Source organism: Narcine bancroftii, chromosome 1 (assembly GCF_036971445.1).
Source record: "Narcine bancroftii isolate sNarBan1 chromosome 1, sNarBan1.hap1, whole genome shotgun sequence".
NCBI lineage: Eukaryota > Metazoa > Chordata > Chondrichthyes > Torpediniformes > Narcinidae > Narcine > Narcine bancroftii.
In genome coordinates, this window is record NC_091469.1 from 247,577,610 (window position 1) to 247,603,421 (window position 25,812).

At 43.2% G+C, this 25,812-nt stretch overlaps 2 protein-coding genes across 8 annotated transcripts in view; both read left to right on the plus strand.

The window, feature by feature from the left end:
- Window positions 1–25,812, plus strand: part of LOC138740925 (uncharacterized) — a 290,457-nt gene that overhangs the window by 153,370 nt on the left and 111,275 nt on the right. The window lies entirely within an intron of this gene.
- Window positions 861–24,087, plus strand: LOC138751256 (uncharacterized). Its single transcript, XM_069913324.1, has 5 exons — window positions 861–1,076; window positions 4,796–5,008; window positions 11,431–11,614; window positions 15,376–15,572; window positions 24,000–24,087. The coding sequence occupies exons 1-4, from the start codon at window positions 920–922 to the stop codon at window positions 15,401–15,403; spliced, it is 582 nt and encodes a 193-aa protein (XP_069769425.1). The 5' UTR covers window positions 861–919; the 3' UTR covers window positions 15,404–15,572; window positions 24,000–24,087.

The following is a 25,812-nucleotide window of genomic DNA, read 5'->3' on the forward strand; positions in this document are numbered from 1 at the left end:
AATAGTCATTCAGTCTGCCATACCCTTGTTCCCCATCATCAACTTACCCGTTTCTGTCTGCAACAGACACACATTTGTCTTAACTAACATCATCCTCTTAACGTATCAATAAAAGCTTTTAGAGTCATTTTTTATGTTCACTGCCAGCTTCCTCTCATAATCCCTTTAATCATTTTGTCATCCTCTAGAACTCTGAATTTCTCCCAATCATCAGGGATATTATTTTTTTTTTGCTAATTTGACAGCTCATTCTTTGGATTTGACACTCTCTCGCATCTCCCTTGTTAGGCACGGATGCGCTATACTCTTCGATATATTCTTTGTACAACCTGGGATGTACAATTAGCTTCCTCCAAGCTATCCTTAAATGATTGCCATTGCATTTCTACTGTTAGTGCTTTTAGTACCATTTGCCAATCTATTTTAGCCAATTCACATCTCATACCGTCAAAGTTACCCATCTTCAATTTCAAAATCTTTGATTATTCATAAACTTTTGTTCCTCTGTGATTTCATCTCTCATCCTCTGACTCTCCCAAGGAAAATCCCAAAACCTGTTTTCCTTGCTTCATCCGACATGTGCTCTGACCCAGGTGCATTCTATTGAAACTCCTCTCAATCCATTCCAAAGCAAGTACCCCTTTTCTGCAGTGATAAACCGGTACTGGGTGGTCAACCCATTTTTTATGGAGCTGCATATTAAGTCATTGCAGATGAATCCAATTTTCAAAATATTAATAGTGATGTATTCTCTAATTTATTTCTCCAAAATCCCATATTCTTCATCAAGGACGAATTTCCGTGCTTATGTACATTGCACAAAGTGTAAGACCATTAACTCATTATCATTACTCTGCCTCTAGATCAGGCGATTGTGACTTCTTCAGGAAAATCTGCCCTCTGGAACTTCACTCCGTGTATGGACAATTGTGAAGTTCGGAAATATAAAGGAACATGTGAAAGTACCACCAGCACCTTCGAATCTGCAACGACTGCATCACTAATGACAGTATCTCCAGCACCAACAGCATCTTCAATCTGTACCTGTGAAAATGATGGACAAAAAATGCCAGCAGGTAAGTGGATCAGTTACCTTGGCGGAGTTTTATGATCCATTGAAAACAGATCGACAGCAATATCTGCTGCCAACCAGAGTTGAATCTCCAAATGATGTAGGTTGTCAAGATGATCCCCAGTTCATGATTTCAGCAGTATGTCCACACAATGGAAATGCATTTCTGTGTAGGTTCAGGCTGAGAAAGTTAATTTACAAGAAATTAAACATTGCATAATTTCAAGTGAAGGCTTTTCATTGAAACTGATAAACATCTGGACTCGTGATTTATACGGCCCTCAACCGAAACATCGTCATTTAAAATTCTGCACACCCAATAAGTCAAGGAACATAGCTCTAATCATTGCAAGTTGTTGGTGCAAAATGATTGGCCCCTGCCTCTCCCTTAGAAATCTTGTTGAGCTTCCAACTCAATGATTCATAGTGTGACCCTAGTCAAGCCATTCCAGGAGACACTCTCATCGCCTGCGTATTATCATTCCTTGCATAGAATAATGATTGTGAAATTGTCACATATCCTCCACTCCAAACACTGCAACAAATCTCTTCTCTATCTCTTCTGAACTCCTGTGATGTCAGTGCTTCGAGTTGACAGTGATGGTCTCACAGACTGGTTGACCAAGTACTGCCTGTCCACGTTATTTAATTGAGAGCAGCTCAGTCAGCAGGATCTATTTTGGCCAAAGAGTCTCTAGATTATTTTCAACTCTGTTTTGAATTTCCACAGAGAATGATCTGCAGGTGTTTATTGGAAGGATGTCAAATGACAATTGAATTTGTAGCTTCTGTTTTTTCTTCACATTTCCCACAAATACCTAACATAGACCAGCCATTCTTCCCAATATTTGTGCATATATATGTAAAATTACTCCACAACAATCTAATTTTCTCTCACCTAGATACCTCAACATATTTTTACTCCATCCATATGGCCATCATGGATGATTGTCACCATTCAAGGAAACCCCCTCACCATGAGTGGCAAATCTTTCCAGGACTCCACAAATATTGGTGTCAAAAAACATATCTCTTTCATCTCCTCTGAACATTCTCCCTCGTTAGGCAGGGATGCGCTATACTCTTCGATATATTCTTTTTACAACCTGGGATGTACATTTTCTGCACTTCCTCCAAGTTATCCTTAAAAGCAAAATGCTGAATGATTAAAATAGAAACATAGAAATAGGTGTAGGAGTAGGCCATTTGGCCCTTCAAGCCTACACCACCATTCATTATGATCATGGCTGATCAGTACTCGGTTCCTGCTTTTTCCCCATACACCCTAATCTCCTCGGTGGCAAGTGCCAAATCTAACCTACACTTAAATATTGACAGGGAACTGGCCTCAACAACTTCCTGTGACAAAGAATTCCACACATTTACCTCTCTCTGAGAGAAGAAAATTTTCCTCATCTCAGTCCTAAAAAACAACCCGCTTATGGCCGCAGTTGTTTACGAGATATATCTGTTTTGCTCTGGTTTTTCCCCAGCATTTAAAACAACCTTCCTGCGTCTAATCTCTCTAAACCCTTAAGAATTTCATGTTTCTATAAGAACCCCCCTCAATCTTCTAAATTCCAGCGAATACAAGCCTACTCTATCCAACCTTTGTTCTTAGGCGAGTCCCTCCATCCCCAGTATCCGCCTAGTGAACCTTCTCTGCAACCTCTCAATGGCAAGCATATCCTTCCTCAGATAAGACGACCAAAACTGCAAGCAATACTCCAGGTGTTGTCTCACCAAGACCCTGTACAGCTGCAGCAGGATCTCCCTATTCTTGGACTCAAATCCTCTTGCTATGGAAGCCAACATACGATTCGTCCTCCTCACTGCCTCCTGCACCTGCACGCCCACTTTCACCGACTGATGCACAGCAACACCCAAGTCTCGCTGTATCTCCCCTTTTCCTAAACAGATACCATTTAAATAATCATCCTTTTTCCTGTTCTTACCTCCAAAGTGGATAACTTTGCATTTATCCACATTATACTGCATCTGCCACATCCTGAACCACTCGCCTAACTTGTCCAAATCACCCTGCTCTCTCCTAGCATCCTCCACACAGTTAACCCTGCCACCCAACTTTGTATCGTATGCAAATTGCGAGATACGGCTATCTATTCCAACATCAAAGTTGTTGATATATATCGTAAACAACTGCAGCTCCTGCACTGAGCACTGCTACTCACTGGCTGCCATTGTGAAAACAACCCATTTATTCCTACTATTTGCTTCCTGTCCCTCAACCAATTCTCTATCCAGCTTAATACCATACCTCTTATAATGTGCTCTTTAAGTTTATCTGCTAGCCTTAGAAAACGCATTACTAAAGTCCCGATATACCACTCCCACTGGTTCTCCCCCATCCACTCTACTGGTTACATCCTCAAAAAACTCTATTAGATTCGTCAGACATGATTTCCCCTTCACAAAACCATGCTGACTCTGTGCGATGATTACACTACTTTCCAAATATTCTGCAATTGCATCTATAATAACCAATGTCAGGCCTACTGGTCTATAGTTTCCGATTTCTCTCTCCCTCCCTTCTTAAAGGGTGGGGTTATGTTGGCCATGCTCCAATCCTCAGGAACTAATCCAGTATCCAAAGAGGTTTGAGAAGTTATCACCAATGTATCCACTATTTCCTGGGCTACTTCCTTCAGCACTCTCGGATACAGACTATCAGGCCCCGTGGATTTATCCGCCTTTAATCCCTGCAATTTAACTAATACAACTTCTCGACTCACAATTATTTCCTTTCGTCCCTCCGTCACAATAGATCCCAGATCCTGAATAATTTCCTGGATATTAGTTATATCTTCCTTGGTGAAGACAGATCTAAAATAGTCATTCAGTCTGCCATACCCTTGTTCCCCATCATCAACTTACCCGTTTCTGTCTGCAACAGACACACATTTGTCTTAACTAACCTCATCCTCTTAACGTATCAGTAAAAGCTTTTAGAGTCATTTTTTATGTTCACTGCCAGCTTCCTCTCATAATCCCTTTAATCATTTTGTCATCCTCTAAAACTCTGAATTTCTCCGAATGATCAGGGATATTATTTTTTTTTTGTCAGCTCATTCTTTGGATTTGACACTCTCTCGCATCTCCCTTGTTAGGCACGGATGTGCTATACTCTTCGATATATTCTTTGTACATCCTGGGATGTATAATTTCTGCACTTGCTCCAAGCTATCCTTAAATGATTGCCATTGCATTTCTACTGTTAGTGCTTTTAGTACCATTTGCCAATCTATTTTAGCCAATTCACATCTCATACCGTCAAAGTTACCCATCTTCAATTTCAAAACCTTTGATTATTCATAAACTTGTGTTCCTCTGTGATTTCATCTCTCATCCTCTGACTCTCCCAAGGAAAATACCAAAACCTGTTTTCCTTGCTTCATCCGACATGTGCTCTGACCCAGGTGCATTCTATTGAAACTCCTCTGGATCCATTCCAAAGCAAGTATCCCTTTTCTGCAGTGATAAACCGGTACTGAAGACAATATTCCAAGGGTGGTCAACCCATTTTTTATGGAGCTGCATATTAAGTCATTGCAGATGAATCCAATTTTCAAAATTTTAATGGGGATGTGTTCTCTAATTTATTTGTCCAAAATCCCATATTGTTCATCAAGGACGAATTTCCGTGTTTATGTACATTGCACAAAGTGTAAGACCATTAACTCATTATCATTACTCTGCCTCCAGATCAGGCGATTGTGACTTCTTCAGGAAAATCTGCCCTCTGGAACTTCACTCCGTGTGTGGACAATTGTGAAGTTCTGAAATATAAAGGAACATGTGAAAGTACCACCAGCACCGTTGAAACCGCAACGACTGCATCTATAATTACAGTATCTCCAGCACCAACAGCATCTTCCATCTGTACCTGTGAAAATGACGGACAAAAAATGCCAGCAGGTAAGTGGATCAGTTACCTTGGTGGAGTTTTATGATCTATTGAAAACAGATCGACAGCAATATCTGCTGCCAACCAGAGTTGAAGCTCCAAATGATTTAGGTTGTCAAGATGATCCCCAGTTCATGATTTCAGCAGGATGTCCACACAGTGGAAATGCATTTCTGTGTAGGTTCAGGCTGATAAATTTAATTTACTGCAATCCACTGAAGAGGTACTGGGCTTCTCCTCCAGGAAAATCAAGGACTGGTTCGACGAAAACAGCCAGGAAATCCATGAGCTGCTGGCAAAAAAGCGAGCTGCCCACCAGGCTCACCTTACAAAGCCGTCCTGTCCAGAGAAGAATCAAGCCTTCCGTCGCGCATGCAGCCATCTTCAGCGCATACTCCGGGAGATCCAAAATGAGTGGTGGACTAGCCTCGCCAAACGAACCCAGCTCAGCGCGGACATTGGCGACTTCAGGGATTTATACGAGGCTCTAAAGGCTGTGTACGGCCCCTCACCCCAAGTCCAAAGCCCGCTGTGCAGCACAGACGGCAAAGTCCTCCTCAGCGACAAGATCTCCATCCTCAACTGTTGGTCAGAACACTTCCAATCTCTTTTCAGTGCCAACCGCTCAGTCCAAGATTTTGCCATGCTCCAGCTCCCTCAACAGCCCCTAAGGCTAGAGCTGGATGAGGTCCTCACCCAGGATGAGACATATAAGGCAATCGAACAACTGAAAAGTGGCAAAGCAGCAGGTATGGATGGAATCCCCCCAGAGGTCTGGGAGGCTGGCGGCAAAACTCTGCATGCTAAACTGCATGAGTTTTTCAAGCTTTGTTGGGACCAAGGAAAACTGCCTCAGGACCTTCGTGATGCCAACATCATCACCCTGTACAAAAACAAAGGCGAGAAATCAGACTGCTCAAACTACAGGGGAATCATGCTGCTCTCTATTGCAGGCAAAATCTTCGCTAGGATTCTCCTAAATAGAATAATACCTAGTGTCGCCGAGAATATTCTCCCAGAATCACAGTGCGGCTTTCGCGCAAACACAGGAACTACTGACATGGTCTTTGCCCTCAGACAGCTCCAAGAAAAGTGCAGAGAACAAAACAAAGGACTCTACATCACCTTTGTTGACCTCACCAAAGCCTTCGACACCGTGAGGAGGAAAGGGCTTTGGCAAATACTAGAGCGCATCGGATGTCCCCCAAAGTTCCTCAGCATGATTATCCAACTGCACGAAAACCAACTAGGTCGGGTCAGATTCAGCAATGAGCTCTCTGAACCCTTCTCCATTAACAATGGCGTGAAGCAAGGCTGTGTTCTCGCACCAACCCTCTTTTCAATCTTCTTCAGCATGATGCTGAACCAAGCCATGAAAGACCTCAACAATGAAGACGCTGTTTACATCCGGTACCGCACGGATGGCAGTCTCATCAATCTGAGGCGCCTGCAAGCTCACACCAAGACACAAGAGCAACTTGTCCTTGAACTACTCTTTGCAGACGATGCCGCTTTAGTTGCCCATTCAGAGCCAGCTCTTCAGCGCTTGACGTCCTGTTTTGCGGAAACTGCCAAAATGTTTGGCCTGGAAGTCAGCCTTAAGAAAACTGAGGTCCTCCATCAGCGAGCTTTCAACCATGACTACCAGCCTCCCCACATCTCCATCGGGCACACAAAACTCAAAACGGTCAACCAGTTTACCTATCTCGGCTGCACCATTTCATCAGATGCAAGGATCGACAATGAGATAGACAACAGACTCGCCAAGGCAAATAGCGCCTTTGGAAGACTACACAAAAGAGTCTGGAAAAACAACCAACTGAAAAACCTCACAAAGATAAGCGTATACAGAGCCGTTGTCATACCCACACTCCTGTTCGGCTCCGAATCATGGGTCCTCTACCGGCATCACCTACGGCTCCTAGAACGCTTCCACCAGCGTTGTCTCCGCTCCATCCTCAACATCCATTGGAGCGCTTTCATCCCTAACGTCAAAGTACTCGAGATGTCAGAGGTCGAAAGCATCGTGTCCACGCTGCTGAAGATTCAGCTGCGCTGGGTGGGTCACGTCTCCAGAATGGAGGACCATCGCCTTCCCAAGATCGTGTTATATGGCGAGCTCTCCACTGGCCACAGTGACAGAGGTGCACCAAAGAAAATGTACAAGGACTGCCTAAAGAAATCTCTTGGTGCCTGCCACATTGACCACCGCCAGTGGGCTGATATCGCCTCAAACCGTGCATCTTGGCGCCTGACAGTTTGGCGGGCAGCAACCTCCTTTGAAGAAGACCGCAGAACCCACCTCACTGACAAAAGGCAAAGGAGGAAAAACCCAACACCCAACCCCAACCAACCAATTTTCCCCTGCAACCGCTGCAACCGTGTCTGCCTGTCCCGCATCGGACTTGTCAGCCACAAACGAGCCTGCAGCTGACGTGGACATTTACCCCCTCCTTAAATCTTCGTCCGCGAAGCCAAGCCAAAGAAAAGAAGAAATATTGCATAATTTCATGTGCAGGCTTTTCATTGAAACTGATAAGCTTCTGGACTCGTGATTTATACGGCCCTCAACCGAAACATCGTCATTTAACATTCTGTACACCCAATAAGTCAAGGAACATAGCTCTAATCATTTCAAGTTGTTGGTGAAAAATTATTGGCCCCTGCCTCTCTCTTAGAAATCTTGTTGAGCTTCCATGTCCATGATTCATAATGTGACCCTAGTGAAGCCATTCCAGGAGACACTCTCATCACCTGCGTATTATCATTTCTTGCATAGAGTAATGATTATGCAATTATCACTTATTTTCCACTCCAAACACTGCAACAAATCTCTTCTCTGTCTGTTCTAAACTCCTTTGATGTCAGTGCTTCGAGTTAACAGTGATGGTCTCACAGACTGGATGACCAAGTACTGCCTGTCCACATAATTAAATTGAGAGCAGTTCAGTCAACAGGAACTATTTTGGCCAAAGGGTCTCTTGATTATTTTCAACTCTGTCTTGAATTTCCTCAGAGAAAGATCTGCAGTTGTTTATTGGAAGGATGTCAAATGACAATTGAATTTGTTGCTTCTGTTTTTTCTTCACATTTCCCACAAATACCTAACATAGAATGGGACCGGCCATTCATCCCAATATTTGTGCATATATATATGTAGAAGTACACCACAACCATCTAATTTTCTCTCACCTTGATACCTCAACATATTTTTACTCCATCCATATGGCCATCATGTATGATTGTCACCATTCAAGGAAACCCCCTCACCGTGAGTGGCAAATCTTTCCAGGACTCCACAAATATTGGTGTCAAAAAACATATCTCGTTCATCTCCTCTGAACATTCCTCCACTCAGCAGAAACAGATGTCCTTTTGTAACTAGTTTTAGTATTGTCACATCAGGTAGCAAAATGCTGAATGATTAAAATAGAAACATAGAAATAGGTGTAGGAGTAGGCCATTTGGCCCTTCAAGTCTACACTGCCATTCATTATGATCATGGCTGATCAGTACCCAGTTCCTGCATTTTCCCCATACACCCTAATCTCCTCGGTGGCAAGGGCCAAATCTAACCTACACTTAAATATTGACAGGGAACTGGCGTCAACTACTTCCTGTGACAAAGAATTCCACACATTTACCTCTCTCTGAGAGAAAAAAATTTTCCTCATCTCAGTCCTAAAAAACAACCCCCTTATGTCCGCAGTTGTTTACGAGATATATCTGTTTTGTTCTGGTTTTTCCCCAGCATTTAAAACAACCTTCCTGCATCTAATCTGTCTAAACCCTTAAGAATTTCATCTTTCTATAAGAACCCCCCTCAATCTTCTAAATTCCAGCGAATACAAGCCTACTCTATCCATCTTTGTTCTTAGGCGAGTCCCTCCATCCCCAGTATCCGCCCAGTGAACCTTCTCTGCAACCCATCAAAGGCAAGGATATCCTTCCTCTGAAAAGACGACCAAAACTGCACGCAGTACTCCACACCAAGACCCTGGACAGCTGCAGCAGGATCTCCCTATTCCTGGACTCAAATCCTCTTGCTCTGAAAGCCAACATACCATTCGTCATCCTCTCTGCCTCCTGCACCTGCACGCCCACTTTCACCGACTGATGCACAGCAACACCCAAGTCTCGCTGTATCTCCCCTTTTCCTAAACAAATACCATTTAAATAATAATCCTTTTTCCTGTTCTTACCTCCAAAGTGGATAACTTTGATTTATCCACATTATACTGCATCTGCCATGTCCTGGACCACTCGCCTAACTTGTCCAAATTATCCTGCTCTCTCCTAGCATCCTCCACACAGTTAACCCTGCCATCCATCTTTGAATCGTATGCAAATTGCGAGATACGGTTATCTATTCCAACATCTTTCTTTCTTTGGCTTGGCTTCCCGGACGAACATTTATGGAGGGGGTAAAAAGTCCACGTCAGCTGCAGGCTCGTTTGTGGCTGACAAGTCCGATGCGGGACAGGCATGACACGATTCCAGCGGTTGCAAGGGAAAATTGGTTGGTTGGGGTTGGGTGTTGGGTTTTTCCTCCTTTGCCTTTTGTCAGTGAGGTGGGCTCTGCGGTCTTCTTCAAAGGAGGTTGCTGCCCGCCAAACTTTGAGGCGCCAAGATGCACGGTTTGAGGCGTTATCAGCCCACTGGCGGTGGTCAATGTGGCAGGCACCAAGAGATTTCTTTAGGCAGTCCTTGTACCTTTTCTTTGGTGCACCTCTGTCACGGTGGCCAGTGGAGAGCTCGCCATATAACACGATCTTGGGAAGGTGATGGTCCTCCATTCAGGAGACGTGACCCAACATCTAAGTTGTTGATATATATCGTAAACAACTTCGGCTCCTGCACTGAGCACTGCGGTACCCCACTAGTCAATGGCTGCCATTCTGAAAACAACCCATTTATTCCTACTCTTTGCTTCCTGTCCCTCAACCAATTCTCTGTCTAGCTTAATACCATACCTCCTATAATGTGCTCTTTAAGTTTATATGCTAGCCTTATCAAACGCCTTACTAAAGTCCCGATATACCACTCCCACTCGTTCTCCCCCATCCACTCTACTGGTTACATCCTCAAAAAACTCTATTAGATTCGTCAGACATGATTTCCCCTTCACAAAGCTATGGTGACTCTGTGCGATGATTACACTACTTTCCAAATATCCTGCAATTGCATCTTGAATAACCAATGTCAGGCCTACTGGTCTATAGTTTCCGATTTTCCTCTCCCTCTCTTCTTAAAGCGTGGGGTTATGTTGGCCACCCTCCAATCCTCAGGAACTAATCCAGTATCCAAAGAGGTTTGAGAAGTTATCACCAATGTATCCACTATTTCCTGGGCTACTTCCTTCAGCACTCTCGGATGCAGACTATCAGGCCCCGTGGATTTATCCGCCTTTAATCCCTGCAATTTAACTCATACAACTTCTCGACTTACAATTATTTCCTTTCGTCCCTACGTCACAATAGAGCCCAGATCCTGAATAATTTCCTGGAGATTAGTTATGATTTCCTTGGTGAAGACAGAACTAAAATAGTCATTCAAACAGTCTGCCATACCCTTGTTCTCCATCATCAACTTACCCGTTTCTGTCTGACACAGACACACATTTGTCTTAAGTTACCTCATCCTCTTAACGTATCAATAAAAGATTTTACAGTCATTTTTTTATGTTCCCTGCCAGCTTCCTCTCATAATCCCTTTGATCATTTTGTCATCCTCTGTTGAACTCTGAATTTCTCCCAATCATCAGGAATATTATTTTGTTTTGGCAAATTTGTCAGCTCATTCCTTGGCTTTGACACTCTCTCGCATCTCCCTTGTTAGGAACGGATGCGCTATACTCCTCGATATATTTTTTGTACAACCTGGGATGTACAATTTCTGCACTTGCTCCAAGCTATCCTTAAATGACTGTCATTGGTTTTCTGCTGTTAGTCCTTTAAGTACAATTTACCAATCTATTTTAGCCAATTCACATCTCATACCATCAAAGTTACCCATCTTCAAGTTCAAAATCTTTGATTATTCATAAACTTGAGTTCCTCTGTGATTTCATTTCTCATCCTTTGACTCACCCAAGGAAAATTCCAAAACCTGTTCTCCTTGCTTCATACGACATGTGCTCTGACCCAGGTGCATTCGATTGAAACTCCTCTGGATCCATTCCAAAGCAAGTACCCCTTTTCTGCAGTGATAATCCGGTACTGAAGACAATATTCTAATGGTGGTCAACCCATTTTTTATGGAGCTGCATATTAACTCATTGCAGATGAATACAATTTTCAAAATTTTAATAGGGATGTATTCTCATATTTTTTGATACAAAATCCCATTTTCTACATCAAGGACGAATTTCCGTGCTAATGTACATTGCACAAAGTGTAAGACCATTAACTCATTATCATTTCTCTGCCTCCAGATCAGGCAATTGTGACTTCTTCAGGAAAATCTGCCCTCTGTAACTTCACTCCGTGTATGGACAATTGTGAAGGTCTGAAATATAAAGGAACATGTGAAAGTACCACCAGCACCGTCGAAACCCCAACAACAGAAACAACCATGACAGTAACTACAACACCAACTGCAGCAAAAAATGCCAGCAGGTAAGTGGATCAGTTACCATGGCGGAGTTTTATGATCCATTGAAAACAGATCGACAGCAATATCTGCTGCCAACCAGAGTTGAATCTCCAAATGATTTAGGTTGTCAAGATGATCCCCAATTCATGATTTCAGCAGTATGTCCACACAGTTGAAATGCATTTCTGTGTAGGGATCAGGCTGAGAAAGTTAATTTACAAGAAATTAAGCATTGCAAAATTTCGTGTTGCGGCTTTTCATTGAAATGGATAAGTTTCTGGAGATGTGATTTATACGGCCCTCGACCAAAACATCGTCATTTAACATCCTGTATACCCAATGAGTCGAGAAACATAGCTCTAATCATTGCAAGTTGTTGGTGCAACATGATTGGCCCCTACCCCTGCCTCTCTCTTAGAAATCTTGTTGAGCTTCCATCTCCATGATTTATAGTGTGATCCTAGTCAAGCCAATCCAGGAGACACTCTCATCTCTTGCGGATTACCAATCCATGCACAGGGTAATGATTTTGGTATTGTCATTCTTCCTCTGCAACACATTTTTCATCTGTCTGTTGCAAACTGCAGTGATTACAGTGAGTATAGTGGACCACGATGGCCTCACACAAAGAATGACTGGGTTTTGTTTTCCTTGTAATTTTAGTGCTAACTGCTTTGTCCGCTTGAACCAGTTGGGACTCAGGTCCTATTTCACCTCTGTATAACTCTGATACTCTTTCTTCAGAGAGTGATCTGCAGTGGATTCATTAGAAATATTTAAGATGACAAGAGATTTTGCAGCCCCAGTTGTCTCTTTACTTAGATCATTACAGGCCATTCACCCTATGATCTTGTGCTGACCTGTGTAAACTTAATCCACAACAATCTAAATTTCCCCTGCCTAACTCCAGTAACCCTTTTTTTCTATATCTATATGCCAATCAAAGAGTCTTTTGAATGTCTCCATTATACCAAATCTCACATCACAGCTGGCAATGCATTCCAGAAAGCTACCAATCTCTATATAAAAACATATCTAACATCTCCTTTGAATCATCTTCCACTCAGCTGAAACAAATGTCCTTTCATTTTTATTATTACCGTCCCAGGAATAAGATCCTGGATGACCACTCATCATCTTATGTACTCTATGAAATCATCTCTCATCCTTTGTCACTCCCAAGAGTAAACCCCTAAATCTGTCAACCTTGCTTCATATGACATGTTCCCAAGCCCAGGCACATCCTGGTTAATCTCTGAATGCTCTCGAAAGCACCTACATCTCTCCTGCAGTGAGGCATCCAGAACTGAATAGAGTATTTGAAGTGTGGATAACTTGAGGTGCATATAGCTGCAAAATTACCGGATATGTCATTGCATAGAATGATCCTCAAAACTTGAAAATATCACTTTAAAATTAGGGGTTGTCTTATGCAAATAGTATAAAATTCTTACTCGGTGACAAAGTCTCATCACCGCCACCATCTTCCCGCCAGCTCCGAAGCAATCGTGCGCATGCCCTATTAGTTATTTGCGAAGTCTCAGCACTGCTCCGTGGCATCCATCCATTCAGTCCAGTTCAGTACAGGCTTTAAATGGCCTGTTACATGAGCTGACAGTAGTTTATTTCAAACTCTCCAAATAAAATTTATATGATCATTTGTTTAAAAAATATTGTGGTTTGTCTTTTAACACCATCCACTGATTTGGTGGCCATCTTTTACAAAGGGTATCACTCAATACCTCCATTTTAGGTGGAAATTGTAGGGGTCAACCTATACAATATTGTACCTCTTGGCTTTGGAACACATTCCACCAACTAATGAATGCCAGCACAGCATCTGCCTTCGTAACTACTATCTCAACTTTTGCAGCAACCTTGAGGAATCCATGGATCTTGACTCCAGGAACTCTGTTCATCCACACAGTTAAAAATCCTGCCACAAACCATGCACCTCACCTTCTAGTACAACCTTCCAAAGTGCATCACTTCACACTTATGTGGATTGAATTCCATCTGCCACTTGTCCACCCACCTGTCCGTATCCTGCTGATATCTACAACAACCTTCGATCCTATCCATAACACCTCCAAACTTTGTTTCATCTGTACACTGACTGACCCATCATAAATCCAAGCCATTCATCAAATTCACAAAGGTTAGTTGTCTTAGAACTGATAGTTTCAGAATATTATCTGTCACTGGTCTTCAGGCAGTTTTTGTTCCATCTGTTACCAGCCTCTCCTTTCTGCAGGCAAGAAAATTGCAAATACAAGCAGCAAATTTTCCTTGGTTCCGATGCCTCGTCTTTCTGAATGATCCATAATGGGGAACCTTGTCAAACACCTGAACAAAATCCACATGCATCACATCCACCACCTTCCTTTATCAATTTCCTTTATCACGTGCTTGACAAAGCAGTTTGGCTTGTAAGGCATAACCTGCCTCTCACAAGGCCACGCAGATGATACCCAAGAAGACGATATTTCGCTTCATGCTGACAAGTCCTGTCCCCAAGAATACTCTCCAATAGTTTGCCCACCTCTGAGGTAAGACTCACTGGTCTGTAATTCCCAGGATTTTTCCTCTTGTATTTCTTGGGCAAGTGAACTACATTTGGAATTCTCCCAACCCCTGGTACCCTCCTGTGGCCAAGGAGGATGAAAAGTTAATCACCAACACTCCAGCAAACTCTTCCTGTAACAATTTGGGTTATATCCCACCTGGTCCAGAGACTTATTCATTTGAACATTTTTAAATTTAACATGCTCCAGCACATTTGCCTGCTCCACACTGACCTCACATTCACCAAGGTCACTCTCCCCAGTGAACACTGAAGTATTCATTTAAGATCTCCCCACCTTCAAGACACATTCTCAGTTCCATCCTGTCTCCTTTCCCATTGTTCTTCTGTTTCAAGAAGGCAGCCAATAACATAACGCACCTCCTTCACCCTGGTCACAACCTCTTCTCACTGCTACCTTTATGGAGAACACCAGCACCTCCAGCTTCTCAGATAGTTTATATCCAACAGCCATCAGTCTGATGGACCTCACTTTGTTATGCTAATTATGGACCCCACAAAAAGCTTGTTAGAACCATTGCAAATCATTCTCTTTTAACTTGGAGGAATGTGAATATTTACTGTTATTTATGCATTTCATTCAATTAAGTGCACTATTAGAATGTTTTTATCGTTTTTTACAACTACCAGTTTTCTGCAGCAAGGAAGAATTTCAGTACATTCGCACAATGTGTATGACTATAAACTCATTGTCATTACTCTGCCTCCAGCCCAGGTTACTTTACCCTTATCGGCATTGAATTCCATCAACAACTTGTCGACCCAACTCTACATTATGTCCATATCCTATTGCTACCTACGACAACCGTCACCACTGTCCACAACACTTCCAAACTGTGTTTCATCTGCACATTGACTGACCCACTATAAATCGAATAATTCATTGAAATCTCAAAGTACATTTGACCCAGAACAGATCCCAGAACACTCACCTTAAACATATGACCTCTCCTATTTTTTATGTTGTTCCAGGAATTGGTGGCAGCTGTCCATCATATCTAACCCCATCATAATCTTACATGCCTCAGTTAAGTCACCTCTCATCCTTTGTTGCTACAAAGGGAAAAGCTCCAACCCTTCCAACCTTGTTTTGTAAGACATCTACTCCAATCCAGGCTAATCTCCTCTGCTCCCTCTCCAAAGCATGTACATCCTTGTAGGTGCACACAACCTTATGTTTATTTTTAACTCTGCCTCCAGGTCAGGTGATTGTGACTTCTGCGGGTAAATCAGGCCTGTGAAACTTCACTCTGTGTACGGACCATTGTGAACTTCTGAAGTACACAGGAAGACCCAACCCAGCACATCCGAATCTACTCCAGTACCAGCACTGACTTCCAACATATCACCACATTCCTGGAATTGTTGTGTGTTCCATGGAATGTTTTTGCTCCCTGGTAAGTGGATTCATTATTCACAATTCTTTTCCAGCGACCATCTGCGTCAGGCACCTTCTCTCCCATATGTGGCTGAGGTTGTGTTTCTAATTTCAAATCATGAACCAGTGCCAGATTAACAGATCCAAGGTTGATGACCCTGGATCTGTTAATCTGGACCAATTGTTTTCCAATAGTGATGCCACTGGGAAAACCAGGAACGATGTGTGGTGTCTCCAGTCTACCTCACCCAGCTGTAAGACTGTCACAGGCATTGATATGCTGAGTAAAAGATATAAACAAAATAGAGAGAGTGCAGAGAAGGTTCACGAGAATGTTGACAGGATTTCAGGGTCTGAGTTACAGGGAAAGGTTGTGCAGACTGGGGCTTTTTTCTCTGGAGCGTAGAAGATTGAGAGGGGACTTGATAGAGGTGTTTAAGATTTTAAAAGGGACAGACAGAGTCAATGTGGATAGGCTTTTTAAATTAAGAAAGGGGGAGATTCAAACTAGAGGACATGGTTTAAGATTGAAGGGGGAAAATTATAGGGGGAACATGAGGGGAAATTTCTTTACGCAGAGGGTGGTGGGGATGTGGAATGAGCTTCTGGCAGACGTGGTCGAGGCGGGATCATTGGTTACATTTAAGGAAAGACTGGATCGTTACATGGATAGGAAGGGACTAGAGGGGTATGGACCGGGTGCTGGTCAGTGGGACTAGGAGGGTGGGGATTTGCTACAGCATGGACTAGGAGGGTGGGGATATGCTACGGCATGGACTAGTAGGGCCGAACTGGCCTGTTCTGTGCTGTAAGTGGTTATATGGTTATATGGAGTCAAAGTTTGAATGAAGAAATCCAACCATTGGCATCAGTCACTTCCTGCTCCTGCCCAGGATCTTCCTTCTTGCCTTGGATCCCAACTGTAACCACAGGAGTCAGTTCTGGGCAGTATTTTCATTGCATCCTACGCTGGGTTTCCAAGTTGTTGCATGAGGTTGAAAGTTTTATTTTACTGCATAAAATGCAAATTTGTATTCTTACTGTGCCAAAACCTTACTTCCTTATTTTCTGTTTGTGTTATTTTATTCCTTCAGAAGTATCATTTATTTGATTTATTTTGGGATGAAAGTTCTTGGAAAATTTTTGGGGGTCAACAATTTCTCTAAGGGAGAAGGGGTCAGGGCAGATGTGCAGGTAATAGAGGAGATGTGAATGAGGGTTGAGCTGTTGGCAGTCGAAGAGAAGCCATATATTATGAAGAAGGAGATCTCTGTTGTCTTGGAGTGGAAGGCCTCATCCTGGGAGAAGACGCAGTGGAGTCGGAGGAATTCAGAGCACGGAATGGAAGATGTGTGTGTTTTTGGGATGATGGCAAGAAGGGAGCAAGGCAGAAATGCAACAACTGTAGTTTTATTATTTCTGGACAAGTTGGTCATGTATTTTAAAAGATAGAACATTCCAATACAGTACAGGCCCTTCAGTCCACAATGTTGTGCTGACCTGTGGAAACTTACTCCACAATAATCTAATTTTACCAGACCTCACACACCATTATCCTCTATTTTTCTTGCATCCATGTGCCTATCTAACCATGTCTTTTAAATGGCCCTATTGTACCAGCCTCCAGCACCACCCTTGGCAATGCATCCAGGCACCCATTCTTCTTCTTTGGCTTGGCTTCGCGGACGAAGATTTATGGAGGGGGTAAAAAGTCCACGTCAGCTGCAGGCTCGTTTGTGGCTGACAAGTCCGATGCAGGACAGGCAGACACGATTGCAGCGGTTGCAGGGGAAAATTGGTTGGTTGGGGTTGGGTGTTGGGTTTTTCCTCCTTTGCCTTTTGTCAGTGAGGTGGGCTCTGCGGTCTTCTTCAAAGGAGGTTGCTGCCCGCCAAACTGTGAGGCGCCAAGATGCACGGTTTGAGGCGTTATCAGCCCACTGGCGGTGGTCAATGTGGCAGGCACCAAGAGATTTCTTTAGGCAGTCCTTGTACCTTTTCTTTGGTGCACCTCTGTCACGGTGGCCAGTGGAGAGCTCGCCATATAACACGATCTTGGGAAGGCGATGGTCCTCCATTCTGGAGACGTGACCCATCCAGCGCAGCTGGATCTTCAGCAGCGTGGACTCGATGCTGTCGACCTCTGCCATCTCGAGTACTTCGACGTTAGGGATGTAAGCGCTCCAATGGATGTTGAGGATGGAGCGGAGACAACGCTGGTGGAAGCGTTCTAGGAGCCGTAGGTGGTGCCGGTAGAGGACCCATGATTCGGAGCCGAACAGGAGTGTGGGTATGACAACGGCTCTGTATACGCTTATCTTTGTGAGGTTTTTCAGTTGGTTGTTTTTCCAGACTCTTTTGTGTAGTCTTCCAAAGGCGCTATTTGCCTTGGCGAGTCTGTTGTCTATCTCATTGTCGATCCTTGCATCTGATGAAATGGTGCAGCCGAGATAGGTAAACTGGTTGACCGTTTTGAGTTTTGTGTGCCCGATGGAGATGTGGGGGGGCTGGTAATCATGGTGGGGAGCTGGCTGATGGAGGACCTCAGTTTTCTTCAGGCTGACTTCCAGGCCAAACATTTTGGCAGTTTCCGCAAAGCAGGACGTCAAGCGCTGAAGAGCTGGCTCTGAATGGGCAACTAAAGCGGCATCGTCTGCAAAGAGTAGTTCACGGACAAGTTTCTCTTGTGTCTTGGTGTGAGCTTGCAGGCGCCTCAGATTGAAGAGACTGCCATCCGTGCGGTACCGGATGTAAACAGCGTCTTCATTGTTGGGGTCTTTCATGGCTTGGTTACTTTCTGTGTAAAAGACTTACCTCTGCATCACCCCTGAAGTTTCCTCCACTACTGAAACCTATGTGCTCAGGTATTTCGTGTTGCTGTCCCAGGAAAAATGCGCTGGCTGTGCACTCTATCTGAGCCCCTCATAATCTTATGTATCTCCATTAAGTCACCTCAATTCCTTTGTTATGATAACAAATTTGATATAACCCAATAAGTCAAGAAACATAGTTCTAATCATTGCAAGTTGTTGGTGCAAAATTATTGGCCCCTGCCTCTCTCTTAGAAATCTTGTTGAGCTTCCATCTCCATGATTCATAGTGTGACCCTAGTCAAGCCATTCCAGGAGACACTCTCATCACCTGCGTGTTATCATTCCTTGCATAGATTAATGATTGTGCAATTATCACTTATCCTCCACTCCAAACACTGCAACAAATCTCTTCTCTGTCTGTTCTAAACTGCTGTGATGTCAGTGCTTCGAGTTGACAGTGATGGTCTCACAGACTGGATGACCAAGTACTGCCTGTCCACGTTATTTAATTGAGAGCAGTTCAGTCAGCAGGAACTATTTTGGCCAAAGGGTCTCTTGATTATTTTCAACTCTGTCTTGAATTTCCTCAGAGAATGATCTGCAGTTGTTTATTGGAAGGATGTCAAATGACAATTGAATTTGTAGCTTCTGTTTTTTCTTCACATTTCCCACAAATACCTAACATAAACCAGCCATTCATCCCAATATTTGTGCATATATATGTAAAATTACACCACAACAATCTAATTTTCTCTCACCTAGATACCTCAACATATTTTAACTCCATCCATATGGCCATCATGGATGATTGTCACCATTCAAGGAAACCCCCTCACCGTGAGTGGCAAATCTTTCCAGAACTCCACAAATATTGGTGTCAAAAAACATATCTCATTCATCTCCTCTGAACATTCCTCCACTCAGCAGAAACAGATGTCCTTTTGTAACTGGTTTTAGTATTGTCACACCAGGAATCAAAATGCTGAATGATTAAAATAGAAACATAGAAATAGGTGTAGGAGTAGGCCATTTGGCCCGTCAAGCCTACACCGCCATTCATTATGATCATGGCTGATCAGTACCCGGTTCCTGCTTTCTCCCCATACACCCTAATCTCCTTGGTGGCAAGGGCCAAATCTAACCTACACTTAAATATTGACAGGGAACTGGCCTCAACTACTGCCTGTGAGAAAGAATTCCACACATTTACCTCTCTCTGAGAGAAGAAAATTTTCCTCATCTCAGTCCTAAAAAACCACCCCCTTATCCTTAAACTATGGCCGCAGTTGTTAACGATATATATCTGTTTTGTTCTGGTTTTTCCCCAGCATTTCAAACAACCTTCCTGCGTCTCATCTGTCTCAACCTTAAGAATTTTATGTTTCTATAAGATCCCCCCTCAATATTCTAAATTCCAGCGAATACAAGCCTACTCTATCCAACCTTTGTTCTTAGGCGAGTCCCTCAATCCCCAGTATCCGCCTCGTGAACCTTCTCTGCAACCCCTCAAAGGCAAGGATATCCTTCCTCAGATTAATGGAGAACATTCTTAGAGATAGTACTTATAAACATCTGGATAGACAGGGTCTGATCAGGAGCACTCAACATGGATTTGTGGGAGGAAGGTCATGTTTGACCAATCTGATTGAATTTTTTGAAGAGGTGACTAGGAATGTGGATGAGGGTAGCGCAGTGGATGTTGTCTATATGGACTTCAGTAAGGCCTTCGATAAGGTACCACATGGAAGGTTAGTTAGGAAGGTGCAGTCTTTAGGTATAAATTTTGAGATAGTCAAATGGATTGAACATTGGCTGAAAGGGAGAGGCCAGAGAGTGGTAGTGGATAATTGTCTGTCAGGTTGGAGGCCGGTGACCAGTGGTGTGCCTCAAGGATCTGTATTGGGCCCATTGTTGTTCGTTATATACATTAATGATCTAGATGATGGGGTGGTGAATTGGATTAGTAAATATGCAGACGATACTAAGATAGGTGGAATAGTGGATAATGAAGAAGGTTTTCAAGGATTGCAGAGGGATTTGGGCTGCTTAGAAAAGTGGGCTGAAAAATGGCAGATGGAATTTAATGCTGATAAGTGTGAGGTGCTTCATTTTGGTAAGAAGAATCAGAATAGGACATATGTGGTAAATGGGAGAGCATTGAGGAATACAGAAGAGCAGAAAGATTTAGGAGTAACGGTACATCGTTCCCTGAAGGTAGAAACTCACGTGAATAGGGTGGTGAAGAAGGCTTTTAGTATGCTGGCCTTTATCAATCATTGCATGGAATATAGGAGTTGGGAGGTGATGTTGAGATTGTATAAGACGTTGGTGCGGCCTAATTTGGAGTTCTGTGTGCAGTTCTGGTCGCCTAATTATAGGAAGGATATAAACAGAGTGGAGAGAGTGCAGAGAAGGTTTACCAAAATGTTGCCTGGGTTTAAGAATCTGGAGTATGGGGAGAGATTGGACAGATTGGGTCTTTATTCTTTGGAGCGTAGAAGGTTGAGAGGGGATTTGATAGAAGTATTTAAGATTATGAAAGGGATAGACAGAATGGATGTGGATAGACTATTTCCGTTAAGAGGAGGAAAGTTTAAAACAAGAGGACATGAGTTAAGAATTAAGGGGCAGAGGTTTAGAGGTAACATGAGGGGGAACTTCTTTACTCAGAGAGTGGTAGCTGTGTGGAATGATCTTCCGGGAGAAATAGTGGCGGCGGAGTCAATTGTATTATTTAAGAAAAGGTTGGACAGGTATATGGATGAGAAGAAGATGGAGGGTTATGGGCATTGTGCAGGGAGGTGGGATTAGAAAGGGGTGTTTGGTTCGGTGTGGACTAGAAGGGCCTAATGGCCTGTTTCCGTGCTGTAATTGTTATGTTTTTTTATGTTAATAAGGCGACCAAAACTGCACACAGTACTCCAGGTGTGGTCTCACCAAGACCCTGTACAGCTGCAGCAGGATCTCCATACTCCTGGACTCAAATCTTCTTGCCATGGAAGCCAACATACCATTCGTCCTCCTCACTGCCTCCTGCACCTGCACGCCCACTTTCACCGACTGATGCACAGCAACACCCAAGTCTCGCTGTATCTCCCCTTTTCCTAAACAGATACCATTTAAATAATAATCCTTTTTCCTGTTCTTACCTCCAAAGTGGATAACTTTGCATTTATCCACATACTGCGTCTGCCACATCCTGGACCACTCGCCTAACTTGTCCAAATCACCCTGCACTCTCCTAGCTTCCTCCACACAGCTAACCCTGCCACCCAACTTTGTATCGTCTGCAAATTGCGAGATACGGCTATCTATTCCAACATCTAAGTTGTTGATATATATCGTAAATAACTGCGGCTCCTGCACTGAGCCCTGCGGTACCCCACTAGTCACTGGCTGCCATTCTGAAAACAACCCATTTATTCCTACTCTTTGCTTCCTGTCCGTCAACCAATTCTCTATCCAGCTTAAGACCATACCTCCTATAATGTGCTCTTTAAGTTTATATGCTTGCCTTATCAAACGCCTCACTAAAGTCCCGATATACCACACCCACTGGTTCTACCCCATCCACTCTACTGGTTACATCCTCAAAAAACTCTATTAGATTCATCAGTCATGATTTCCCCTTCACAAAGCCATGCTGACTCTGTGCGATGCTTACACTACTTTCCAAATATTCTGCAATTGCATCTTTAATAACCAATGTCAGGCCTACTGGTCTATAGTTTCCGATTTGTCTCTCTCTCCCTTCTTAAATGGTGGGGTTACGTTGGCCACCCTCCAATCCTCAGCAACTAATCCAGTATCCAATGAGGTTTGAGAATTTATCACCAATGTATCCACTATTTCCTGGGCTACTTCATTCAGCACTCTCGGATGCAGACTATCAGGCCTCGTGGATTTATCCGCCTTTGGAAGACTACACAAAAGAGTCTGGAAAAACAACCAACTGAAAAACCTCACAAAGATAAGCGTATGCAGAGCCGTTGTCATACCCACACTCCTGTTCGGCTCCGAATCATGGGTCCTCTACCGGCATCACCTACGGCTCCTAGAACGCTTCCACCAGCGTTGTCTCCGCTCCATCCTCAACATCCATTTTCAGCGCTTTCATCCCTAACGTCGAAGTACTCGAGATGGCAGAGGTCAACAGCATCAAGTCCACACTGCTGAAGATCCAGCTGCGCTGGATGGGTCACGTCTCCAGAATGGAGGACCATCGCCTTCCCAAGATCATGTTATATGGCGAGCTCTCCACTGGCCACCGTGACAGAGGTGCACCAAAGAAAAGGTACAAGGACTGCCTAAAGAAATCTCTTGGTGCCTGCCACATTGACCACCGCCAGTGGGCTGATATCGCCTCAAACCGTGCATCTTGACGCCTCACAGTTTGGCGGGAGGCAACCTCCTTTGAAGAAGACCGCAGAGCCCACCTCACTGACAAAAGGCAAAGGAGGAAAAACCCAACACCCAACCCCAACCAACCAATTTTCCCCTGCAGCCGTTGCAACCGTGTCTGCCTGTCCCGCATCGGACTTGTCAGCCACAAACGAGCCTGCAGCTGACGTGGACTTTTACCCCCTCCATAAATCTTCGTCCGCGAAGCCAAGCCAAAGAATCCCTGCAATTTAACTAATACAACTTCTCGACTTACAATTATTTCCTTTAGTCCCTCCGTCACAATAGATCCCAGATCCTGAATAATTTCCTGGTGATTAGTTATGTCTTCCTTGATGAAGACAGAACTAAAATAGTCATTCAATGCCATACCCTTGTTCTCCATCGTCAACTTACCCGTTTCTGTCTGCCACAGACACACATTTGTCTTAACTAACATCATCCTCTTAACGTATCAATAAAAGCATTTACAGTCATTTTTTAAGTTCCCTGCCAGCTTCCTCTCATAATCCCTTTAATAATTTTGTCTCCCTCTTTAGAACTCTGAATTTCACCCAATCATCAGGGATATTATTTTTTTTTTGGCTAATTTGTCATCTCATTCTTTGGATTTGACACTCTCTCGCATCTCCCTTGTTATGCACGGATGCGCTATACTCTTCGATATATTCTTTGTACAACCTGGGATGTACATTTTCTGCACTTGCTCCAAGCTATCCTTAAATTACTGTCATTGGTTTTCTGCTGTTAGCCCTTTAAGTACAATTTGCCTATCTATTTTAGCCAATTCACATCTCATACTATCAAAGTTACCCATCTTCAAGTTCAAAATCTTTGATTATTCATAAAGTTGTGTTCCTCTGTGATTTCATTTCTCATCCTTTGACTCTCCCAAGGAAAATCCCAAAACCTGTTCTCCTTGCTTCATACGACATGTGCTCTGACCCAGGTGCATTCGATTGAAACTCCTCTGGATCCATTCCAAAGCAAGTACCCCTTTTCTGCAGTGATAAACCGCTACTGAAGACAATATTCTAAGGGTGGTCTACCCATTTTTTATGGAGCTGCATATTAACTCATTGCAGATGAATACAATTTTCAAAATTTTAATAGGGATATATTCTCATATTATTTTATACAAAATCCCATTTTCTACATCAAGGACGAATTTCCGTGCTTATGTACATTGCACAAAGTGTAAGACCATTAACTCATTATCATTACTCTGCCTCCAGATCAGGCGATTGTGACTTCTTCAGGAAAATCTGCCCTCTGTAACTTCACTCCGTGTATGGACAATTGTGAAGTTCTGAAATATAAAGGAAGATGTGAAAGTACCACCAGCACCGTCGAAACCGCAACGACTGCATCACTAATGACAGTATCTCCAGCACCAACAGCATCTTCAATCTGTACCTGTGAAAATGACAGACAAAAAATGCCAGCAGGTAAGTGTATCAGTTACCTTGGCGGAGTTTTATGATCCATTGAAAACAGATCGACAGCAATATCTGCTGCCAACCAGAGTTGAATCTCCAAATGATTTAGGTTGTCAAGATGAATCCCAGTTCATGATTTCAGCAGTATGTCCACACAGTGGAAATGCATTTCTGTGTAGATTCAGGCTGAGAGAGTTAATTTACAAGAAATTAAACACGGCATAATTTCAAGTGAAGGCTTTTCATTGAAACTGATAAACATCTGGACTCGTGATTTATACGGCCCTCAACCGAAACATCGTCATTTAACATTCTGCACACCCAATAAGTCAAGGAACATAGCTCTAATCATTGCAAGTTGTTGGTGCAAAATTATGGGCCCCTGCCTCTCTCTTAGAAATCTTGTTGAGCTTCCAACTCAATGATTCATAGTGTAAACCTCGTCAAGCCATTCCAGGAGAAGGGGAGTCACGTGATGGCGTAGTGGCCGGACGGTGAACTCCAGCCCTCTCCAGAAAAGTCGGGAAAAACAAAGGAAAACACAAAGGCACAGAAATAAAAGTTACAGAAAAGTGAGTATAAAGGTGGAAAGAAGATGGCGACAAAAAAAGAAACATCGAAAGCAACGGTAAGAAGAGAGGAAGAGAAGACAAATGAGGAAAAAGGTGAAGGCCTTACCTGTCCGAAGAGTCCCGCTGCGGAGAGAGAAACCCGCTCCCTCAGGTCGGTAAATAATGGACTGCAAAAATGGCTCGCAGAGCCGAGTAAAAGTGCGCGATGCGAATGAAAAAAAACACACCGACGGGAGGGTGGACCAGCTGGGGAGTCGATCTCCACAGCCGGCAACGACAGCTGCAAAACACCTGCAGCAAGAAGAGACCACAGAAGACAATAGAAACAAGAAAGAAGAGGAGGAAAGGGCACCAAAGAAACAACAGATGGTCAACCCAGAGGAAGAAGAAGAGGAAGAGGAAGAGTACAGGGAAATAGAAGAAGAAAAGAAAGGCAAGGTAAAGGATATACTTGCTCTTATTAAAGGATACATGGAGTCATTTAAAGAATGGCAAACACAGGAATTTAAGGATTTAAGAAAAAGAATAAACAACACAGAAGAGAAAATAAATAAAATGGAGATGACCTTAACAGAAATGGGAAAGAAAATGGACAAGATGGAAGAGCGGGCAGTAGCAGCAGAAATGGAGGTAGAAGACTTAAAAAAGAAATTGGAGAAATCTAATAAAAAAACTAAAGAGACACAAGAACTACTAGCTCAAAAAATAGATGCAATGGAAAACCATAACAGAAGAAATAACATAAAGATAGTGGGCCTTAAGGAAGATGAAGAAGGCAAGAATATGAGGGAGTTTATAAAAGAGTGGATCCCTAAGACCCTAGGATGTCCAGAACAACAGCAAGAAATGGAAATAGAAAGGGCACATAGAGTATTGGCCTCTAAACCACAACCACAACAAAAACCAAGATCTATTGTAGTAAAATTCCTAAGATATACTACAAGAGAAAAGGTACTGGAGAAGACAATGGAAAAAGTAAGAGAGGGCAACAAACCACTGGAGTATAAAGGGCAAAAAATCTTCATATATCCAGATAT